At 58.0% G+C, this 22,755-nt stretch overlaps 1 protein-coding gene across 1 annotated transcript in view; it reads left to right on the plus strand.

The window, feature by feature from the left end:
* Window positions 1-22,755, plus strand: part of Ttc7a (tetratricopeptide repeat domain 7A) — a gene marked incomplete at its 5' end in the record, with an annotated part of 111,179 nt that overhangs the window by 49,720 nt on the left and 38,704 nt on the right. Inside the window, 6 exon segments of the mRNA XM_013517568.1 lie at window positions 3,423-3,560; window positions 4,109-4,192; window positions 8,888-8,992; window positions 16,344-16,461; window positions 18,413-18,470; window positions 19,550-19,622. Coding sequence (XP_013373022.1) covers window positions 3,423-3,560; window positions 4,109-4,192; window positions 8,888-8,992; window positions 16,344-16,461; window positions 18,413-18,470; window positions 19,550-19,622 — 576 coding nt within the window.

The raw sequence follows: 22,755 nt of genomic DNA on the forward strand, positions 1-22,755 counted from the left end.
ACAGAGCTTGAGGGCGAAAGCTCTTTGGTCCAGGAGACGTTGCAGAAGGTCCCTGCAGAATGTCAGCGGGACAAAGGCTAGGAGTGGGTACCACTGCCGGAGTCCTGCCTGGGGAAATGGACCCCTAGAGGGAGGGAATGGGGGGTGGGTGTGGAAGCCATGGCAGCAAGTACGAAACCTGGGGAGGAAGTGGGGAGAGGCTGCGTAGTAGCAGCGTTTTACCGTAAGGCGCCAGGTGCGGTCACATGCTACTGCACTTGGTCTGAGGCTTTCCTCATGCAAGCAGGGATCTGAGACCCTGCAAATGTGGAAGGGGGACAAAGTGGTTGAGACCTTTCTGGAAGCTGCTGCAGCCGGGAGCCTGGGGGTGCCGTGTGGCCTGGGAGTCGTGAGGGGAGGCATGGAGGAGCCAGCCAGGGTGTGCAGAGGCGGGATGAGGACCCCTTTCATGTCTGAGACCCTCGCTGTGAAGTCTGCTCTGGCCCCTCTGGGGGCCCTGCTTGTCATCTGAGCTGAGAGGAGGGCGTCATGGCCATGCCCAAGGGTGTCACTTGTCTCTAAAGGAAAAAATAATCTAATTCCTACTCCTGTGCGGCCCAAGCACCAGTCCCCATGACTTCTTTCTGCCCCGGTTTCTCCTGCCCTGCGCTGTTACCATGGTTACATACACAGGTGAGGTAGAGGTAATGCCCAGCAGCCACCGCAAGCATTTCAGAGTGGCCTTGCCCCAAAGCCGCAGGAACCCCTGGGCAGCCCTCTGCCTCTGGCTGTCCTCTAGGTGCCACCCTTCCCACTTGGCACAGGTGCGGCTGTGCGTCAGGACCGAGGACCCTCAAGAACGTGCTTTCTCTGCTGTCTGCCTCTCGGGGGCTGGTCACCAGGAGGAGGCTTTGAGCCTGTGCTTCTCTCTTCCATTCCCGTTCTTCTGACCTAGTTAACGCCCAGCTCTGAAAGTCCACCCCTCCCTCACACTCAAGCACCTCAGAGGCCTGGCTCCCAAAGCCCAGCTCTCAGGCGGATGGGGTGGGGAGAGTTTCCATACAGCCCAAAATCTTCCTCTCGGAGGTATCACTTAGTCTGCAGAGATGGACTGGTGAAGTGTTCTTGCAGGAAGCTGTGCTAGGGGTTTGGGGCCCAAGGATGACAGGGCCGTGTCACAGAGTGGTTCGAGCAGCAGGGATGTGCAGGCCGTGGGTGTGTGCTGGTGAGAAGGCGTCCAGGTTGACAGAGGAACCCAGCATGACCAAATTCAAGTCTTGGCCATAGGCAAGGAGGAGCCCGCCAGGTCAAGTTTCCTTAGAGAGGAAACTTTGTCCCCAGGGCAGTGGTGACGGTGTACTATTTACTGTCCCTGAACAGGGCTGGCAGCGTTGGAGCAGATCCCAGCCAGGCTTCCCAGCCCTGCCCCATTAAAAGCTGGGCCTTGCAGACCACCGGGCTCTGCCCTTCTGTCCTGACCTTCTAGGTCAGGCTCCCATCAGGCAGGCATTCCGCAGCCCCCTCCTGAGGGCCGGTCCCTGTTTCTCGTGTTCCCCACCCTCTCGTGCCCAGCCCCTCCCCAGGGGTCCAGAGGCCATGTTGCTGGAGGTGGAGCGGGGAGGCTCACTGCTGGGGAGGGAGCGCGGGCCGTGTGCCTGCTTGGCTCGGGGAACAGCCCTGCCAAGCTCTGCTCAGAACCCCTCTTCCTCTCTTAGGTGTGCACGTGGTCCCCTCCCTACCCTGTGTCCCTTACCCTTCGGAGCCCTGGCCAGCCCCTGCCCACCAGGCTGGCTCCAGCTGCCTTTCTGATTCCTGGCATCCGCGGGATCTTCTCCTAGGCCTCTGTCCTGGCCCGTGATGTCCATGGTGGGCGGGCAGCCTCCCCAGTGTGGCTGGAGGGGAGCTGCCGAGCAGCCACCAGCCTGCCTCCCTGCCTGAAGTGCTGCGGGGGTGAGTCTCCGCCCTGAACCCCTAGGGGCTGCACTTCAGCTCTGCACCCCAGTTCCACCCACGGCCAACAAGCTGCGGCTTTCTGTCTCCCCAGCCTGATGGGAAGAGGGAAGGTAGCCCTGCAGGGTGAGGCCGTGAGGCCAGTGGGCGGCCGGAGGGTCCTGTGGCTGCCAGGGAGGGAGGCTGGGTCTCAGGCCCAGCAGCTCATTTGGTTCTGTCGAGAAAGGGAGTCCTCAGTTGGGAAGGTCTGTGTGGCAAAGCCGGGGGTGGTCCCAGAGGGTGGGCCGTGCTGGACAGAGGGGAGAAGGGAGAGAGGAAAGGGTGCTGGGAGCCTCTGGCCAGAGCGCACCTCAGCCGGAGCCCAGACACAGCCCTCCGAGTGCAGGGGTCATTTCAGACCCCAGAGCAACCGTAGGCTGGGTTTTGCCACAGCTGCGGCAGCTGTCCACATACTGCCTCTGTGCCCCGTCCCCGTCCCTCTGCCCTGAACCCCCACACTGCCCTATCACCCACCTCCTCTGCCCTCAGTCTCCGCTCGCCTTGGGGTGCGGTGTGGCCAGGAGGTGGAGTACAAGCCACAGACCACGGAAGAGGAGGGCCCCGTCCTTGTGGGGTGTCCTGGTAGCAGGAGCTCCCTCTGAATCGCTCAGACTTGCCGGCTCATCCCGCCTGCCTCCCCGACCGCCCAGCAGCCACCTGGCGACTCCGGGAGCTACTGACGTACACAGTGCTTGGAGCTCCGAGGGCAGGGCTGGGCCCAGACGCCGGCGGCGGGGAGGGGCAGCAGGCGAGGGGAGAGTGAGCAGTGGAGCCCCCGGCCTGGCGGCTTCCCGTGTTATCTGAGGCTCTCGCTGTGACTGTGGGGAATTGCAGACACACTGGGAACATTCCAGAAAGCAGCTGGTCTGTACTCCTCACCAATGCCAGTGACCTGAAAGGGGACCGAGGAGGACCCAGCCCCCACGGGCAAGGCATGAACCCGATTGCGTCTTGGAAAGGAAAAATTAAACTGCTGCAAAGGACGAAAGGATTGTTACGTACTGGGGAGAAGCAAAGCAAGGGCGCTACATGTCAGTAGTGGACACGTCTTGATGAAAGGTGTATGGCTGTAGCAGTTTTCTCATGGTGTTTCTGTAGCTTTGAAATTTTGCCAAATCACAGATTGAATTCCAGGATGCTGAATCCTCACCCACCTAGGCCAAGGGTGCTAGGCTTTTCTCATTGGAGGACCTGTTTCTGGGAGTATGGCCGCCTGCCTGGCCGGGGACAGCAGCGCAAGGTGGTAGGTGGGAGCCCCGCAGAGACAGGCACCTGGTCATCTTCTGTCCTCTTTTTTTTAAAGTGTTTTTGAGAGAGAGTCTTGCTATGTGGTCCAGGCTGACCTCGAACTTGCAGCAATCCTCCTGGCTCAGCCTCCCAAGTGCTGGGATTGCAGATGTGCACCGCCACACCCAGCTGTCCTCACTCTTCATCAAACCATGTTCTACCCATAGGCAACTCGGGACGTGGTGCTGAGCCGGGCGCCGGAGCAGGAGGAAGACCGGAGGCTGAGCTTGCGGAACGCTGCGGCCATCTATGACCTCCTGAGCATCACGCTGGGCAGAAGGGGCCAGTATGTCATGCTCTCCGAGGTACGGCCCAGAGTCAGGTCAGGCACAGGAGAACCGAAGGGAGCCACCATTTGCCATTCCTCACTTGTCACTATGCTGGTTGGCCTTTTCCTGGCCCTGTGAGCTTGGCTGGTCCTGCCGGCCTCGGCTTCCTCACCCGTGAAGTGGGAGGAGTTAGGCCCCCATCTCAGGGGTGGGAGAAATACAAGTTCATATGTGTGGAAAGAGGAGAATATTGTCATGTGGGAATGATAAATATTAGCTGTTATTTTTATTGGATGTGTGCATTTTGAAAGCACCTTCACATATCTTACTTCACTTGCTCTTTATCATGGCCCCATGAAATCACCCACAGGTTGTGGAAGTGGGAACCAAGGACTAAATGGGGAAGACACTTCGCAGGGTCACCAGCATGCCAGTGGCAGGGACTGGGTTAACCCTGGGTGTCCACGGGAGCCGAGTGCAGACCTCCACTGCCTCCCAAGGCCTGTAACGTGGACAGTGGCTGCCCTGGAGGGGGACAGGATGGCTGGGCTGAGAGGAAATGCTGACTGTCTGCTCCTCCCCAGTGCCTGGAGCGAGCCATGAAGTTTGCGTTCGGAGAATTTCACCTTTGGTACCAGGTGGCCCTCTCCATGGTGGCTTGTGGGAAGGTAAGGCCCAGGGTGCTGGGATTGCACCCGCCCGCTCAGGCGGCTCCTCCCAGCAGGCAGAGGGCGGCAGTGATCCAGAATCGCCACGCAGCAGCAGTGGGTGTGAGTCTCTAGGAGAGCAGGTACCGAGGGCCAGAGGCGTGAGACAGATACCCTGTGTGAAGCCCTTGGGCACATGTGTTACAAGTGTGCCCGGTGCAAGTGTCAGTCCAGATGCCTTTCTCTGAGTACGGTGCACACCGGGGGCATCATTTTGCTTCTGTGAACTGGTGCTGCAGCTGCGTGGGTGTGTTTGTGAGGGCACGGGGCCCTTCTCTGCCACCAGCTGTGGCATCAGGAAAAGGCCTGCCTGTGACTTCGCGCCTGCCTTGGGGAGAAGGGGAAGTGGGAGCGCAGCGGCAGCACCAGGGAGGCATGTGGAGGGAGACCTGCAGGGTGGGTGCAGCCAGGGCTTAAAGCTGCATGGCCACAGGGATGGGGAGCGGGTGGCCCAGAGCAAGGGGCATGGGGGCAACACTCACTGTCCTTCTCCCGGCCTACATGCCAGCTCCCCTGATTCTCCCTCAGATCAGAACTATGCTTATGTAAGCCTCTATTTTAAGCAGTGACATGAAAGGAAAACCTTTCCGGAGCTGAGTGCTGAGGGTGTCGGGGCTGAGGATGCTCCGAACACAGGAAATAAGGTGGTAGGAGCTTGCAGGTGGCTCCGAGAGCTGTAAATACCCAGAGCCCTTTCATGGGGTTGAGGGAATCCCTCGCCCCCGGCCCATCTGTGCCGTTCCATTTCTGGCCCCACAGCCGTCTCTGAGGAGGGCGCTCCCAGTGTGCCAGCACCGCCTCCACGAGTGGAAGGTTGCCAGGCAGCTCAGCCTCAGCAGTGGCACTGGCCAGGGCCTGGCATACAGGGAGAGGCAGGGGGCACCATTGAGATCGGAGGAGCCTTCCCATCTCTTCTCCAGGGCGTTTGTCTCTCTAACTCGCCACCTGTCATATGGCCCACCATCAGAGCACCTTGAAGTCAGCATGATCGCTTCGCTGTCTGCTCAGCTGGGTCTTGTCAAGGTGTAAGGAGAATTCAGAACACAGAGAGGGGAGACCCCAGTCCTCTGCAATTAGGAGGCCCTGTAGGGAGTCGGATGGGTGGAGGCCTGTACAAGGAGCAGCATGCCAGGCAGAGGGGCTGTCTGAGCAGAGGTAAAGGGGCTGGAAAGATGACCTGTGGGATAAGAGGGAGAGGCAGGAGGATGTAGGTGTAGAGCTTATGTAGACCCAGGCACATAGTTCATAATAGTCTGGGGCATCTTCTTCCTGCCTTCAGCAAACAGAGAAAGCACCTGTAATCTTCTAATACCACAGGCCCAGAGAGGCCTGGGGCCAGGGCAGTGGTTTGCAGCTTTCTGTGGGTCCTGGACCTTTGGAGGAGCTGAAGAAAGCTGGATACCCCTCATCATAAGAGTACACTGCACATGGAAATCAGCTTTAATTTTTAAGGGACTTTCTGGAAGCCCCAGGCTCAGGAAAAGGTATCATGGTCACCTGGGAGAGAAAGGCTCTTCCACCTCTTACAGAGAAGCAGCTAGGCCCAGAGAGATCTGGACACAGCCTAGCACTCTCCCGACATCCAGGGAACTGGTTACCCAGCCTGGCTTCTTCACGAGCCAGCAGGGTAAAGAACCAGCTTACAGACAGGCAGTTGAGTCTAGTGACTTCTTCCTGCATGAGGCTCCCTGGGTGGAGACACCGGACTCCACCCACCCGTGTGCTTGGTGCAGCAGAGGATGTTCTGGAAACCACCCTCCACCTCCCGCAAGGGGTCCCACTTGCCAAGTTAGTCAGCTGGTGCCCAGGCAGCCCTCAGAGGGGTGTCCAGAGCTTGCCTTTGCCAAGAGCCCAAGGTGAAAATCCAGGATCTGTGTCTTCCAGGTGAGGCTGGGCAGATACAGGTACACCTGGCCTTTTGCCCTCCAGGAAGAATGGATGAGTCCCCTGGCATGATTTAGGTCTTTCCTTCTCTTGGTCTCTATGCAGCAATTGCACTGGCTGTGTTGCTAGGTAACCAGCATGACAAAAAAAAAGAAGAACTAGCTGCTGTCTCTGTTGAGTCCTCAGATGGCTCCTTAAATAGTGGTGTTTTCTGGTCTCCGTGGGGGTGGGCTGGGAAGGGTGGAGTGGAATGAAGAGGGTCAGTGTGAGAACCCCATGTTTCAAGGGTCCCCAGGTCAGCTGCCCAAGGAGGCTGAGGTGCTGCCTGGGGCTTGCAGGGTGTGTGCAGGGAGGGCCTTGCTGAAGTCAAGAGTGGCATTCCCAGGAGAGGGTCCCCAGGCAGCCCTCCTCACTGCAGCCAGCACTGGGCACCCTGTGTGGTCCCCCATTCTGTTGGAGTGAGGCATTTGCTGGCTCCCTTGTGCACTCAGCTGTCCACTTCTTGTCTTGTGAGAGAGCAGTAGGGGATGGTGGCATTTGTCTTTTGCTCCCAGCCTTTCTGTGACCTCCTGGGGGTGAGAACCATAGCTTTATCCCCCTTTCCACAGGGATGTCACAATCACTGGCCCAGGACTGCAGTTGGCCTCATAATCTGAAGTGTATTAGTCCTTTTTTTGTTACTGTAATAAAATACCTGAGGCTGATACATTTATAAGGAAAAGAGGTTTATTTAGCTTGCAGTATTGCTGTTCAGGGATTTGGTATGGCATTGGCTCTGCTGTAATAGGGACCTCACAGCAGATGTCATCCTGCCATGAGTGTGTGCTGGTGGGTGAAATCACATGGGATGGAAAGCCAGAGGGGAGAGGCTTGCCTTGCTCTTTTTGTAGCACTCTTCTCGCAAGAACTAACCAGGGTCTCACAAGAATTACATCCATCCCTTCTGAGGGCAGCGCTCCAGGGACCTGACCAGCCCCCATTAGATCCCAACTTTAAACCTCAGTGCTGACACCTGGAGACCAAGGCTCCAGCACTTCACTCTCCACCCGTGTGACCGTGCAGTAGCTGTTACTGGTCAGCTTTCCTGTTGCTAGGACAAAAAACTGACACTCACAACTTAAAGCAACTTATCTTGGCTCACAATTTCAGAGGGTTTGGTCCATGCATAACTGGCTGGGTCCGAGGCAGAAATGGCGTGGTGGAAAGGCCTGGTGAGGAAAGCTAGACTGCAAGCACAGAGAGAGAAGGGAAGAGCCAGGGATAAGAATGTATCCTTCCAAGTCATGGCCCCAGTGACACTCCTCTTGGAGAGCGTGACCAGCCTCCAGACACAGACTTTTGGGGGACATTTGAGATCTAAACTGTGATAAACACTTCACCAGAGTTCAGGGAAGTCTCTGGTAGGTAGGGTGCAAAAGCTCCCTCTTTGGGAGTGGAGAGTTGGGGCCTGGGGTGATCACAGTCCAGCTGGAGCACATTTGTGCATCTTCCAGCCACTCACACACACCCCTCTGGGAGCAGATGAGCCTCCTGGAGGCTTCTTTCCTTGGTAGCACCCCAAGTAATGGGAGCTTGGCCTGTCGCAGTACTAGTTACACACATGTACCTACCCACCTCAGGGTCTCGCATGTGTGGAGTGTAACAGCCAAGTGTCCTGGAAGATGCTGGATTCAGTCAGAAGGGTCTAGCCTTGCTGTGCTCATGTACGTGTGCACAGCAGGAAAACTGGCCTCCTCTCTGGCCCAGATCAGCACCACAGGGCCATAAAAGGTTAAGATCTTAGGGCTGGACTGTGCAAATCTCAGCTGAGCCACTTAAGGGCTGGCTGTGTGGCTGTAAAACAAGCTCCTTAACTTCTCTACATTTCACTTCACTTACCTATAAAGTGGGGTTACAGTACCTACCTGTGAACATTCAGACTTCGTGTTTACAAAACAATTAGAGGTCAGCAAACTTTCTGTAAGGGATCAGACAGTAGACATTTTTGACTGTGCAGGTCAGTCTGTCACAGGTTTTTCACTCTGCATTTGAATCATGCAAACAGCCACAGATGATATAGAAATAAATAGGCGCAGCTGAGTTCTGGTAAAACTTTATTTATAAAAACAGGCAGAGGGTCCGACTTGGCCTGCATCTTGCCTTAGAACATTGCGTCTTCCGTTGGTGTCGGTAACATCTCCTGACCTGCACCCAGCTGATCTCCCTGCTGGCCTCCCTCCACACTTGGCCGAGTCCCTGGAGCCGTGCGGGACCCTGCAGTCCTGCCTGTAGATTGTCTCGGGCCCTGCCAGCTTGGTTTCTCACCTCTGTCTCTGCCAGTCTTTGTGTACCCTCCAACTCCCGCTGACCTGTCTCCCAGTGCCCATTTAGAGAGTCCCTTCTGCCTCTGAAGTGGTTCACATTTGCATTCCTTTTGGAAAGCTTCCATCTGTTATCACCTTAGCTGTTGTTAACGCACCTTCTCCCTGCCCTCTGCTAAACCAGCTAAGCTGTTAGGAGGCTGGAGCTCAAGCAGTGCCCCCTCCCAGCTGTGGCCTTTACAGTAGGCAAGGGTCACGGCATCCATTCTCCAGCTGAGGAAACTGAGGCCCAGGGAGGAACATGCCTGCCGGCAGCCCCTAGACTCCTCTGCTGGGGCCTCTTCCTGACGTTCGGGAGGCCAGGCACAGAGTAGGGGTGGTTGGTAGGGGACCTCCCCCGCCCTGGGCACAGGGCACCCAGACATGGCGACCTGGCAGCCCGTGATGGTGTACCCTGCTCTTGCTTCTGCAGTCAGCCTACGCTGTGTCGCTGCTACGGGAATGCGTGAAGCTGCGGCCCTCCGACCCCACTGTGCCCCTGATGGCTGCCAAGGTCTGCATTGGGTCCCTGCACTGGGTGAGTATGCGTTGGGGCTGGGTCGGCAGGGGGAGGAGCAGATGGGTGAGAGGTGCAGGGTGAGGCTGGTTTGGCGTGGAGGTGAGGCTGCCAGCTGTGCACATGGTTGAGGGAAAGGTTTCTCAGAACCCAGTGGCCCATTCTCCGCAGTAGGGCCCTCCGCTCAGGATGGCAACAGATCTGTGGTTTTCCAGAGAGTCAAATATGCTCTCCAGAGTGTCAGATGGTGGAAGGTAGAGTTGCCCTCGTCTGTGCTTCGGTGGGCGTCGTGGGCAAGACCTTGGCGTTGCCTGGGCTGACACATTGTCTCGGGTTTTAGATGGCCTCACGTCTCATCTACAAGGGCCAGCCAGGCTGATGCTAGGGCTCGGAGCTTACCCTTGCTAGGAGTGAACCTCTCTCCTTGCTGTTCTTTTTTTTCTGTCTTGAACCCAAGGTCTTTGCTCTGAGCTCCATCCCCAGCCATTTTTTAAATTTTGAGACATGGTCTTGTTAAGTTGCTAAGTTGCCCAGGCTGGGCTCGAACTTAGGATGCTTCTGCCGCAGCCTCCCAGTGTGCTGGACTTACGGGTGTACACCACCACACTGGCGCTCTTTCCCTTGCTCTTGGCTCTGGCCCCTGCCCTGGGCTCTGCTGCCTGCTGCCTGCCCTCCGCTAAGGCCGCTGAGCTGTGAGGAGGCTGCAGCCCAGACAGGGACTTCTCCACAGCCCTGCCCTTTGCTGCAGGGCCCAAAGACCCCCTCAAGGTGTTAGTAGCTTGGAGCAGTGCCAGAGCACAGGACCAGGAGTCCAGGGCCACGGGCCAGGTCTGCTTGGCTGCATCTCCAGGTCTGTGGAGTGCTTGGGCCCAGGGGACTGTCCCAGGCCAGAGGCACCTCTGTGTGGCTAGCCGCTCTAACTAGCAGCTCGCTCTGGAAGTCTGGGCTTCTTCCTCAAGTCCCAGTCAGCCTCCCGACGTCAGGACGTCCTGTTTCTACCCTCTTGGTGACACAGAGCAGGTACCTGTCCTTCCCGCATCTTGGCTTCCTCCCTCCGTTCCTCCTCAGGCTAAGTAGCCCCAACGTCTTCACCTACTCTCTGGGCCCGTGCTCTCCTCAAGTGGTGCCTTGCCTAGAGCGGCTCTTCCTGACTTCTGTGGGCCTGATACCTCCGTTCTGTCCCTCGCGGCTGTGTATTCGGCTCACTCGAAGGCAGCAGGGGCCAGGTTCCAGGGACTTCATGCTTAGCAGCCTTGACATCACCTCCTGCCACTCTCTCCTGTTCTGTGTCCAGCAGACAAATCACTGGCCCCGAGAAGGGAGGTGGTAAGCTCCCTGTCAAGTCCACATTCTCGTGCTTTGTCCCAGTACAGGAAACTGCGCCCATCCCTCTCCTGGGTCCTTTCCTGCTCTCCCACGGGCTGCACCTTCTCTCTGCTGCGGAGAAGGATGCCCTAGCCTAAGGAGGGGGTGAAAACAGCACCTTTCCCTTTCTGCCCATGTGCTCAGATCCCCTGTGTTTGAAGTGCCAGCCCTGGGTCCCCGGGCCCCACTCAGAGGAGTGCCTCAGGCTGAGAAGAGGGGAGAATTAATGAGACTGATCCTTTCGTGGGCACTAGGCTCTCGGAAAGGGCAGTGTGACGAGGCAGTTTCGCACCCCTGAGTGGTCTTGAGTGAGGCATGTAACTTTGCAGGGTGGTCAGGGAGGCCGCTGGGTGAGGTGGCTTTGGACAGGCACCTCAGGGTGGGGAGGATACGGGTGATCTGCTGGCAGACCTTTCCATCACAGCTTGCCTTCCCCAGCCGTCATCAGGGAGCCCTGTGCTCCCCAAGACCGTTGGGAAGGCTGTTGGCATCTTGAGGTGGGACGCCATTCTGAGCACAGCGTGAGTGGGTGGCTTGGGGGTGCAGGCAGAGTGGGGGCGCCCCAGGCTTGCACTTGCAGCAGAAGGCGGTGGGAGCTGGAGGGTATGAAGAGGGCTCCGCAACCCCCAGCTCAGACCATGCCTCCCCCAGGCCTCCTCAGAGGGCCCTGAAGCTCGTGGCTGAGATGAAGCCTGAAATACCCTCATCTCCAGGGGCCAGGGGGAGGGGTGGGCATCTGTGCTCTCTAAGGCTGCCAGCTCCGAGGGAGCTCTGGGTCCACCCAGCCAGCAAGCCCTTGCCAGGAAGCCCTAAATTTAGGTCTTCCCACCACGGAGGAGCTGTTTCCCTCCGCAGCATAATTACAGTAATTATGTGCATTCAGATTACATGGTAATAAAATTAGGATCAAATCAGTCCAAATTGAAATCAGATGAGTTAGGAGCAAAGTAATCAATGACAACATAAATAGAAAAGCCCAAAAGGAAGCTTAAACATACAGGCTTGTCATCGGGTCGGAGGGAAGGGCGAGCTGTTGAACCCCCACTCAGCAGCAAGTTGAGTGTCAGTCTGCTTGGAACTGGCATTTAACTCGGACACAGGCCGGTGGCTGGGGATGGCTCGCCTGCAGCCTCTCTGGCCTGGACCGCCCCCTCCTGCCTCCTGAGGCCCCGCTTGTACCTGCCTTGGACACTGCTCACCTGTGCTGTGACTCCTTGCTTCTTGAAGGCAAGACTGTCTTCCCTGAAAACCTGCCCAGAGCTGGGGGCGGGGGACCCTGCTGGCCCAGCAGCGCACTTTCTTCACAAGCAGTCCTGCCGTGTCTGGCCCCTGGCTTCCCAGTTAGATGAGGATCCATCTGTACTCGCCTCGCCTCACACACGGGTCCCTTCTTCCCCGCCAGGGAAGCCCACGCACAGGAGGTGACACACACCCCACTGGCCTGGGTGGGAACGGGTAGGAGGTCTGTGCTGGGTCCTGTGGTCTCCCTGCCCGCTGTGGCTAGCTCTCTCCCTGTGGGCCAGCCCAGGGCAGCCTGTTCTTTGGCTAGACCGGGAGGGAAGCAGCCTAGCACGCTCTGTCGCCCAGGCCGCAGCAGGAGGAATGTCTGACCGTGGGCAGGGACTGAGTGTGTGAGGCAGGTGTGACTCTGGAAAGATGCGGACCCCTGTCCGTCAAGCCTTCGTGACTCCGGCTCACCCAGCCAGGCCCCGTGAGCTGAGGACAGAAATCCGGGGGTGGACCGTTTGGCCGAGGTTGCAGGAAGGGAGGCTGAAACTGGGACGTTTGAAAAACGAGTTTTGCCAGGCAGAACCAGCCTGGTGGCCACATGCCCAGGGGTGGGGCATCTGCTGTCCCTGCATCTTGTGCTTGTGCCCAGAGCCCGTGTGGGTCACCCCAGGCTGGGGCTGGATCTGAGGCCAGCGGTCCCCACAGGTGGGGTCAACAGAGGGACTTACGTGGTCACCGCTGGCTGCAGGGTAGGGGTGGCTGGAGTGGGTTTAGGGCCGGGGGAGCATGAGGCTCTTTGGGGTGGGGAGGGCTTCCCAGGCTCCGAGCCGGGGACATGGTGACAGTGCTGAAGCCAGAGAGCCCTGCAGGCCGCCAGCTTCCTGCTTTGGCGTGGCCAGCATTCTGCCAGGTCCCCATTTTTGGAGCAGGAGAAAAGAGGTGCAGACCTGCTTTAGTGCCCCTCTGAACATACTCACTGAAAGTTGCTTAGATTTCAAAAGCTGCAGGCAGCATCGAGGGTGGGACGTGCTGTGTGCTGTGTTATACACGGATGGCAGAGGAGGCTGTGAAGTGGAACAGGGCTTTGCTCCACTGTGGAAGGGTTGCGGTGTGTCTGTCAGGGGCACGTGTCCCCCAAGGGTGCTGTGGGGGTGGTGAAAGAGCAGAGGCTGTGGAGGAGGAAGACCGGGGTTCCACTCCCACCTACCCACTCACTGGCTGTGTGACGTTTTCCCTGTCTGCGTCTCGGTTTCCTCATCTGCAGTCTGGGAACGGTCACCTCCACTGACACAGAGTGGCTGTGAGCACCAGAGGCAAGGAGTGTCCCTGCGTGGCACACTGCAGGTACCTGGCAGGCGGTGGGTATCGCCCTTACAGCCCCTTTGACAGAGCAGGCGCGGCCTTTTTGTCTTGACCTTCAGGTTTTACACTGAGGAGTGGGCAGAGTCAGAAGATGGATTATGTGTTCATGAGGCAGGGGAGAGACGAAGCCAGCTCTCCTGCGGCCACCTAGGAGAAGTTAGGCAGTGCTTCTCTCCTGGAAGAAAAGGTGGATTTCCCACAGAGCAGCTACCAATAGGCTCTGGGCTCGGTGGGAAGGAGCAAGGAGAAACTGGAGGTGTCTGAAACAGAGCCTTGCTCCTCAGACGTGGACTTCCTCGTCCCTGGGCAGAGAAGAAGAGGTTGAAGAATCCCGTGGTGCAGCTCTTGAGCCCACACAGGCAGTTCACTGAGGCAGCTCTGCAGAGACCACATTAGGACAGCTGGACGAAGAACTGGAAGCCAGGGGGACCCTCTCCATACTCAGGGAAAGCAAAGCCAATCCATCGCCACCATATACCCTTTGATGCATCCTTTTTCTAAAATGCCAGAGAGGAGAAAATGAAAGCCACAGCAGGCAGCAGTGACCCGGGTAGCCTTAGTGTCGGGAGACCTGGGTGGCAGGTGCAGTTCTGCGCTTCTCAGCCAGGTGACCATGCGGCAGGCCACCTGCACTCAGAACCTCTGGCTGTGAAATGCCTGTACCATCAGGTAGCCGGGGTGCTGTGACAGGCCAGGTGAGCCTCAGTCTGCTCTGAATTGCAGGGAGGAAGCAGGGGACTCGCCGTAGGATTTCTGGCAAGGTTACGTAGCTGAGAGAGATGTTAGAGGATTTTTGCATTATGGGAAAGAGGAGGGTTGGCCAGAACCTTGGAAACCCTCAGAAGTGAGGAGGACCAGCACTGTGACCTGAATTGGTCACAGAAGCAGCAGCCCCTGCTCAAGAACCCACAGCTGTTAATTTTAGAAACCTCGAGGAAATGTGGAGCCAGGCAGGGCACCTGAGGAACCAGGCGGGAAGAAGATGCTTCGGGTAGGTGCCGGGCCTCTCGGATCCCTCCCACGAGGGTGGTGTTATCAGATCACAGGGCCATAGCCGTTAGCGGGCTGTGGAATAGACACTTAACATCGGAGATGGACCATCAGTGGACGGGGAAAGATTCCCCGTTGGAGGGGTGTCTTGCAACAGTGCAAGCGTCTGCTGGGTGGACAGATACAAGTCCGTACCCTGATGAGGAGAAGTTGAGCAGCCTGACCGAGCAGAGTGAGTCACAGAATCGCCAGCATGTCCTTGTGTAGCCACTGCTTTTTCTGTGACTGTGGGTTAGGCTGAGGGACAAAAGGCGGGCATCTGGGTTCCAGAGGGCTTTGATGCCCCTTCCTCACTGGTCAGTGAGATCATACACGTGTGTGTATAACAGAGCATAAATGCGGAGCAGCTGTGATATATCTGTTACATAATAGTACTGCGCCTGCAGTAACTGCTAATCGTACTTGATGTTCAGTCGGGTACTGCTGTGAGCACTCAGCTCCTCTCAGCAACTCTACAAGGGCACCACCTTTAGTATCCCCACTGTCAGAAGAGGAAACTGAGGCACAGCAAAGTGGGGTGGCTTTTTACAGAAGAGGGACCGAGGCACAGCACAACGCAGTGACCTGCTCAAGGCCCCACAGGAAGTAGCTATGCCAGGACTGGAGGTCAGGCACTGTGGCCCTGGCGCTTTGTCCTTCTTCTAGGCAGCCTGGCCTCGACGCAGGAAGCCAGTTCCTGAGGGTAGAGCAGGTCTGGACCGGCTGGGGTGCCAGCACTTCTAAGCAAAGGAGGCAAATTGGAGTGTCCCAGACGTGAGCATTCCCACGCCTGCTGGGGTGAAGGGGAACAGCGCACGGGAGTGTTTTGTGTGCATTCCAAGTGTAGTTTTTGCTGCAGCAGCGCTCTCCCCATTTGCAGAGAGTCCATGTCTGTGAATGCTGTGTGCTGTTGCACTATCTATTGTCCTAGTCGAATTAATAGTAATACTTTCTGTTACAGTCACCGCAGTGTCCCCCCATGCAGGAAGCCAGCTGCGCGCCGTGGGACTAGGAGGGCATCACCGTGGTGTTGGTACTTCTCGAGTACCTTGTGTTTCAGGCTCTCCCCCTCTGCGTAGTGGGGTCTTTGCTCCTGCAGTCTTTTGGTTTTTGTTGTCTGTCTGTCTGTCTGTTCTCCCCCTCTGCGTAGTGGGGTCTTTGCTCCTGCAGTCTTTTGGTTTTTGTTGTCTGTCTGTCTGTCTGTTCTTGCATTCATCTCACCGAGGCTGTGCCCTCATTGGGATCCCAGCACCCTTACTCCCCACCGTGAATGGCCTCTGTCTTGAGGCCTGTAGTCCAGACTCCAGGGACAGACCCCACCTGTACACTTGCCCCGATGCAGCCAGCAGTCAGGCTCCAGGATGCCCGGAGCTGCCGCTGCATGGGCATTGATCCGGCCTCTTAGTTGACTGACTTTACGAGCCCTTGGCTGGGGAGATACCTGCGGTTATGGGGCGTTTGTGTCTGGTGGTGCCAGGCTTGTGTGTGCTGTCCGGCTCCTTGCCGAGGCTGGGGCGACTTCAGGGTGAGAGAGGGAGCGTCATGACTCCTCCGGCAGCTGCTGCCCTCACAATACTGTGCAGATGCAGGTGCACTGCCACAACGGGCATGGGGCCGGTTGGGCAGAGGCAGCGGGCGTTTCTTGGAGGCTTTGGGGTCAGAATGGGCACAGCTGTCACCCCTGGCTGTGGTGTACCCAGCCGTCCCAGCCAGCCTGTCTGCTGTGGGTGTCCCAGGGTGTCCACGAGGCCTGTCCCGTGTTGTGTGTGATGACGTGTGCATGCGTGACCCATGCCAGTTGGTTCTTTTCCAACTGGAACAGTCCCCTGCTCTCAGGACAAAAACAGCCTGAGGCCTTTTTCCCTTGCAAGTTGGAGCGCCTGCTGTGAGGGAGAGAGCTCCAGATGCAGCCCAGTTCAAGCCTGCGCACTCCTCAGGGCTGGCCATGTGCAGCGAAGCCCGTCCCCACTCTGGCCCCTCTGTCTGCTGAGCAGTGCCGGTGCCTACACAGGGTCGCGTAGAGCCACACAAGGAGGAGGGCCGCATAGATGGCCCTCCTTGGGGGCGTCCCCGGGGGAGCAGCCTTCAGTGGACTGGATCTGGGGGGCAAGGAAGCTTCTCGCGAGAAGTGGCACCCTGTAGCCTTGAGCACACACACCCATGGGGGACAGGTCCTGGAAGTTGCTTCCTGGCAGAGGAAACAGCTGGTTCTTCTGCCCCTTGGTTGAGTGGCCCAAACAAGCCCCCAGCCTCTGGTCGTGCTGCCTGTGTGTGAGCCAGCTCCGTTCCTGTCGGCATTTACCCAACAGCATTGCAGGGGACTGTGTTGCCTGCCATACCGGGGCAGCCAAGCCATCCCAGTGACCTCTGCCTTTCCTCTTTCCAGCTGGAGGAGGCGGAGCACTTTGCCATGATGGTGATCGGCCTTGGTGAGGAGGCTGGGGAGTTCCTCCCCAAGGGCTACCTGGCCCTGGGTCTCACCTACAGCCTGCAGGCCACTGACGGTAAGTGCCAGGCCGTGGGAGGCCTCTGCCTGGGAACAGAGATTTGCTTCCTGACCCCAGAGCATCATGTCCCACTAGCGCCCCATCCCTCTCAGTCTTCACAGACACCATCCACTCAGGGATAGATGCACTTTGTGTGTGTGCGTGCGTGTGTGTGTGTGTGTGTGTGTGTGTACGCACACGCGCGCACACGCACGCACACACGCATGCTCCCTTGGCCAGTACCACTTCTGCTCTTGCTCCGATGGTCTCAATCCAACACTACTCCTCTGCGCTAGGAGTCTGTCTCTCCTCCTAGGCCTGGTGAGCCCCTCAGAGCCAGGCTGCTATGTTCTGTGGGCTCTTGGTGCCTTCTTTTAAAAATGCTTTTTGTTTTTTTGAGAGTGAGTCTCACTATGTAGTCCAGGCTGGCCTTGAACTCACTGTGTATCCCAGGCTGGCCTTAAACTCATGGTGATGCTCCTGCCTCAGCCTCCCAAGTGCTGGAATTACAGGTGTGTGGCACCACACCCGTCCTCCTAGGGCCTTCTGTGTGGGGTGCCCGTGAGCCCTCCACCCCACTGTGGCTTCATTCTCATTCACTGCTGTGATCTTCTGGGGTCTTTTAATTCCCCTTCCCATATGGCAGTGCTGGATACACAGCGAGTATCTAATAACTTGTGTTTAGCTGGTAGATTTCATTCTTTCTTGCCCTGGCCCTGCCAGCTCAGCCCAAGCCTTCCCCATGGATCCAGCAGGCACCCCCTTTGGTGTCTGTTACAATCACTGTCTTTGCTCCTGGGACACCATCGACTTGCGGAGGAGAGGTTTACTTGGCTCACGTTGCTAGTCTGTAATCGGCTGGCTCCAAGCCAGGAAGGCACGGTGGAAAGGCCGGGGAGGGAAGGTGGCTCACATCATGGCAGCCAAGGAGCACGGAGAGAAATGAGCAGCTGGGGAAGGAGATTTCTGCTCACGCCCCCAGTGACCTGCCTCCCCCAGTCAGGCCCCGCCTCTTAACACAAAATCAGAATAGCACCCCCAAATTCAGTCACCTTCCAAAAGCCCTGCCTCGGAGTACATGAGGTTCTTGGGGGGACATTTATGTATAAAACGTAACAGTGTCCTTGCAGCCTGTCGGGAATGATGGGTGCCCAACTCTGATCTAACCTGGAGTTGGATGGGCCCTCGCCCACCTCCCTGAGTGCCAACCCCCAGGAGTTCCTCTGTGCCAGGCCTCAGAGGCCCCTTCCAGCCTGACTTGTCCAAGGAGGAGAGGATGCCACATAAGGGAGCCTGGAGCAGGCCTAGCTCCTGCTTCTCAGAACTGACAGTCACAGTGTTGAAGACATCCATGAGCCCTGCCTGGGCTGGTGAGGGAGGCGCCAGTCCCTCCGTCACAGCCAGCTTGAATCAGAGCAGCCTCCTTGCCTTGTCCCCGTCTAGGCAGCGGCTGTATGTGTAGCTTTCTAAGCTGGAGAGCGCTGGCAGCTCTCAGCACCTGCTCCTTCCCAGCAGGACCAGGTCCGGCCTGGGTGGGGCTGGACGTAGTCATGGGAAAGCTCTCCCGGGTGCTCAGCCCAAGGCCGAGAACACCTGCCTGGCTGCATTTAAAGCCAGGTGCCATTTACAGGGCAGGTTAACAGTAGTGGGTGGGAATGAAGCCAGGAAGGCACGTGGTAGCTTTTTCCTACAGTCTGGGGCCCCCTGGGTGAGATGCCTAGGTTGCAGAGTGCTTGTGGGCTTGGGCCTCTGAGTGGGCCAGCTTGGTGCGGGCAGCAGGGAAGGTAGAGGGAACCAGTATGCCAACGCCATGCCAGGAGGCCAAGGTGACAGAGAGTATCAGCTGGGCCTCCCAACCTTGAGGTTTTCCAGGCAGGGCCCCTTGGGTTCCTCCCTACAGAGCTCCTGTGCCCTGGGGGTCGGGGGAGGACTGGGATATACGGCTTGATGTCCATCCTGTCTTCCACAGCCACCCTGAAGTCTAAGCAAGATGAACTGCACCGGAAGGCGCTGCAGACACTGGAGCGGTGAGGAGGCCCTCGTTCACCGCTGGCCCCCTTATGCACTGGGGGGCATGAGATGGCATTTCACCACGCTTTATCTCACGTGACTCTGCTGTTTTCATCTCTGTGAAGTGGGATTTCTGTTTCCATTTTGGACTGGTGAACTAAAGCACCGAGAGGTCCTCCAACAGAGGCAGGCTGTCCTCAGCTCCGGGGCTCTGGCTCTCAATGCTGGTGAAACCAGATGGTTAACTAGGAGCTGGGGCTACAGCCACCATGCTCGGGGCTCTGCAAGGGGAATGATAACCCACAACTGTCATGATAATTACGTGAGACAAAGCAGGAAAAGCACCTGCAAAGTCCTGCATTTAGCAACCATAAACAGTGTTTGCCTCCTTCCAGCCCTTCCTGGTCACCATAGACCTTAGCAGAGACTTCCTGGCAGCCTGAGTCCCAGGCCTTTATTCTCTGTACCCCACCCCCAGCCTCTGCCTCACACCGGAACAGTGTCCTCTTCCTGTGTGACTTGCTCCCTCTGAGACACGGAGGTGGCAGTTCTGTTGGGTGGCGCCTGGCCGGAAGCCTTGTGCTAGCTTTGCACTCTAGCTCCTGTCGGAGCAGGTTCCAGTCCGAGGCCCCCGGAGCTCTGGGGAATGGGGGGCTTTTACCCTCCACCCTCGCCCCACCTGCTCTTTATTCTGAGGGCTTCTTGCTAGGGGACCGTGCCTCACCCTCTCCTGCAGGAGGCATTGCCCTCTGTCCTTTGGTGCGCAGGCTGACACACGCTCGAGGCCGAAGGCTGGGCCTGTGTTGTCTGTGCTGTCTGTCCCCGCCCCAGGGCTCCTTCCTTCAGGTTGTCACCTTGAGGCTCCCATCCCAGGTGGCCCTCCCTCAGCTGGTGAAGCCCTCAGAGCCGCCGTTCCTGCCTTGGCTGGCTGTGGGTCTTCTGCCTGTGCCATTGTCTCCCGGCTGTGGTTGTGCCCCTCCAAAGCGGCCCTGGCAGAACCCTGAGCACCCAGCACAGAGATGGCATTGCAGGGAGCCCAGGTCACATGCGGTTGCTGTTTTTGGCAACTGATCTGTCATTCTCTCTCCCCACACAGAGCCCAGAAACTGGCGCCCGAGGACCCCCAAGTCATCCTCTATCTGTCCCTGCAGCTGGCCCTCGTCCGACAGGTGGGTTAGCACAGTTCCTAACCCCCAGGGCCCTGGGGCGCCCACCTCCTGGCAGCTCCGCTTACCAGCTGCGGCTCACCTGCAAGTGACTTGACCTCTCTGAGCCTCTGCTGTCTTATGTGTCACGTGAGCATGTCTGTGCCCTGCTCTGGGGGCCCAGCGGGGGTGTGGTCAGCGAGTAGGGACAGAGTCCTGGCCCCTGGCAAGCACCCGCGAAGGGTGTGCTCAGCTCTGCCTCCTCTGGAGCAGGGCAATCTCCCGAGAAGTTCACACGTGATCCCAACCATAGCTGCGTGAGTCCTGGCTCCCCTAACCTTTTCCTGAGATCCAGGAGGAACAGTGATTGGCACACAGTGCTCTTCCTGGGCGGCTTTTGATGTGACCTCAGATCCTGCGGCCACCACCCTCAGGCCTCTGCTGCTGGGGCCTGACAGGGGCCTCCTGTGCACTGACCCCCTCACCCTGCGGGGATCACTGCCACCACCCAGGCCTCTCCCCCAGGCGTGCCTGCTTCCCCAGGCTGAGGCAGCGGGCCCAGACAGGGCTCAGACAGGGCTCCCCACTCCGAGCCCTCAGACGCTGCTCTGCTGTGTGCACCCTGGCCCGGAAGCCCCAGTGTCTGTGAGGGCCCCAGCGCGTCAGGGAACCCACACTCCCTTGAGCTCCTGCTCCAGAGCCGGGCCTCGGTCCCGCTTGGAGATGGCACCTGGGTGCTGTTCTACCTGGGTCTTCATTCGGCTCCAGACCTTCCTCCTGTGGCTTGGGGGCAGCGGGACCCTGCACCCCGTGCCTGCGTCACCCTCCCTGGAGCTCTCATTGGCCTGGCCCCTGTGATCACTGCACAGCTCTCACTGCTGCTGCTGGGACCACGCCCCTCTCTCACCCCACACCTGGACCCTTGTCCCAAGCCCGCTGTCACCTGTCCTGACTCATCACTGTCTCCCTCTGTGTCCTTCTGTCCCCGCCGTTCTCTCCCCCGTAGCCCTGCTGTCCCTCCTGCTGTCCCTCCTGCTGTCATCTGCTGCCTCCCCTTTCCTCTTGCACCCCCTCTCCATGACTCACTCGGCCCCTCCTCTTCCCCCACGCTCCTGACTCCGCCCCGGACCAGGCACTGGGCCACTCTGTGCCTCTCAGCCCGCGTCACTCTGCCCCCAGGAACGCGGAGGGGAAGATACCTGAGACAGCTTTATTTTTAGTGCTCTGTAAAAGAACCTGGTGCTTTTCTTGCCAATCAAGTTAGGGATAAACCTTGGGGTGACACATTTTTTAATCTGTTTAATTATTCATCTGTCTCTGATGAACGGTGCCCATCTGCAGAGAGAGGCACCTGGTTGGCCAGGCTGTTGGAGCCTGGTGCCCAGTTTTCCTTGGGAACCCCAAGTCTTGTCAGCCCCTGAATGGACTCTCAGAACTGGCCTGGAGCTTGTGATCCTCTTGCATCAGCCTCACAAGGATGCTGCCGTGCCTGGCTGAGGAACGAAAACAGATGCGTTGGCTGGGTGTATTATCTTAACAGGAGAGCACATGCTTGGCATGTGAGCGACCCTGGGCTCGATTCCCAGCACCAAAAGAAAAAGAAAGAAAAACGAAGGAAGGAAGGAAGGAAGGAAAGAAGGAAAGAGGCAAGGTTCCAGTGAAGACAGAGCACTGCTGCAGGCAGTCACAGGAGCTCAAGTGTCTCTGAGTTTGAGGGCAGGCATGAGGGAGCGTGGCCTCAGGACAAGCTGGAGGGTCTTCCTCGTTCCTTAGGGGCAGCACCTTGGAGGCTTGCAGAGGGAAACCTGCCCTTGCCGAGCACCCTGTGCCCGCACTCTGCAGGGTGTCTCCCCTCAGTGTCGCAGCACTGCAGTAGGTAGAATCGTTCTCATTTCGCTGCAGAGGAAGCACAGCTCGAAGAGATGAATCCCTTTGCCCTGGGTGCCAGCTCGCCAGTGGCAGAGCTGGGCTGCTTGTCCCCACCTGACTCCAGAGCCTCAGCTCTTGCCTCAGCCAGCATCTGAATGGGAGGAGGTTTACCCAGCAGTCAGGTTGTTGGGAAATTCCCCAGTGCCACCAGAGTGGGTGCCTAGCAGACTGTGACAGAGCCACCACCTCCCGGCCGCTGCCCTCCATCCCTACGTCGTCATTGCCTCCATGGCTGCTAGGGGGAGGGTGACAGTTAGCAGTGCTGGGGGATAGGAGGCTTGTGGACCTTGGGAAACTGGGCCAGATTGGAGGTGCCTGGAACCGAACAGTGAGGATGGCAGTCAGTGTGCTGAGTCCACAGCACGAGAAGAAGCTGGCCTTGACCTGGGACGGGCTGATTCCAGACGCCTGTCTCCACCACAGCCCAGCCTGTGCGAGGCGCAGCCTGTGAGAGCTCACCTGGGAGCTCTGGCCAGACTCAGGACCCTGGTGGGGGCTCAGCTGTAGTGCCCGCCAGCTCCACAGTGCTGAGCCTCTCCACTTGCTCCGGAACATTTGGAAAGAGGCAGGGGTAGCAGATAAGCATTTCACTTGTGTTTATAGTCGCTCTGTTCACCCCGCTAAGGTCAGGCCTGTGCTCACTGCAGGGAGGTGGAGCTCAGGGACAGCTAGAACTCAGCCCTCATCCCTCCAGGAATTCACAGAACTCCGTGGTTTTTGCAGGATGCCCCCCAGCCCGAAAGAGCAACATCAGTGGGTACAGGTGGCAGGTGGCAGCTCAGAGCAAGAGGCCCTGTGCATGTTTGGTGGGGAGGGAGATGGCGTAGAAGGCACAGGGCTGCCCCGCAGGTCACATGGGACCGCTTAAGGAGCACTGCAATCACTGCACTCGGCCTGTTTTGAAGAAGAGTGTTTACATTGGTGACTGCCAGAATTCTTTTTACTCCTTCGTGCTTGTGGAAACTTTCCCCAGACCCTGCCAAGGGTGTGCAGGCCGGGCCCTGTGGGACCGAGAGCATTTCTCAGAGCTCGCCACCCTCCCTGGCCGAGCAGCAGGTGGGGTGGGGATGTTTGGAGTTGAAATGGTATGGGGAGAGCTGCTTTTCAGGGGGCGGTGTAGGGCTCAGCCTCTGGGTGCTTGCTAAGAGTTCAGAATGGTTTCTTCAGAATGGTTCCTGCACCACCTCCACCCTCTGGGTTCTCAAGGAACAGGGCTCCATCCTGGTGA

This window comes from Chinchilla lanigera, unplaced genomic scaffold (assembly GCF_000276665.1).
Source record: "Chinchilla lanigera isolate Chin_1 unplaced genomic scaffold, ChiLan1.0 scaffold00040, whole genome shotgun sequence".
NCBI classification, from domain to species: Eukaryota; Metazoa; Chordata; class Mammalia; order Rodentia; family Chinchillidae; genus Chinchilla; species Chinchilla lanigera.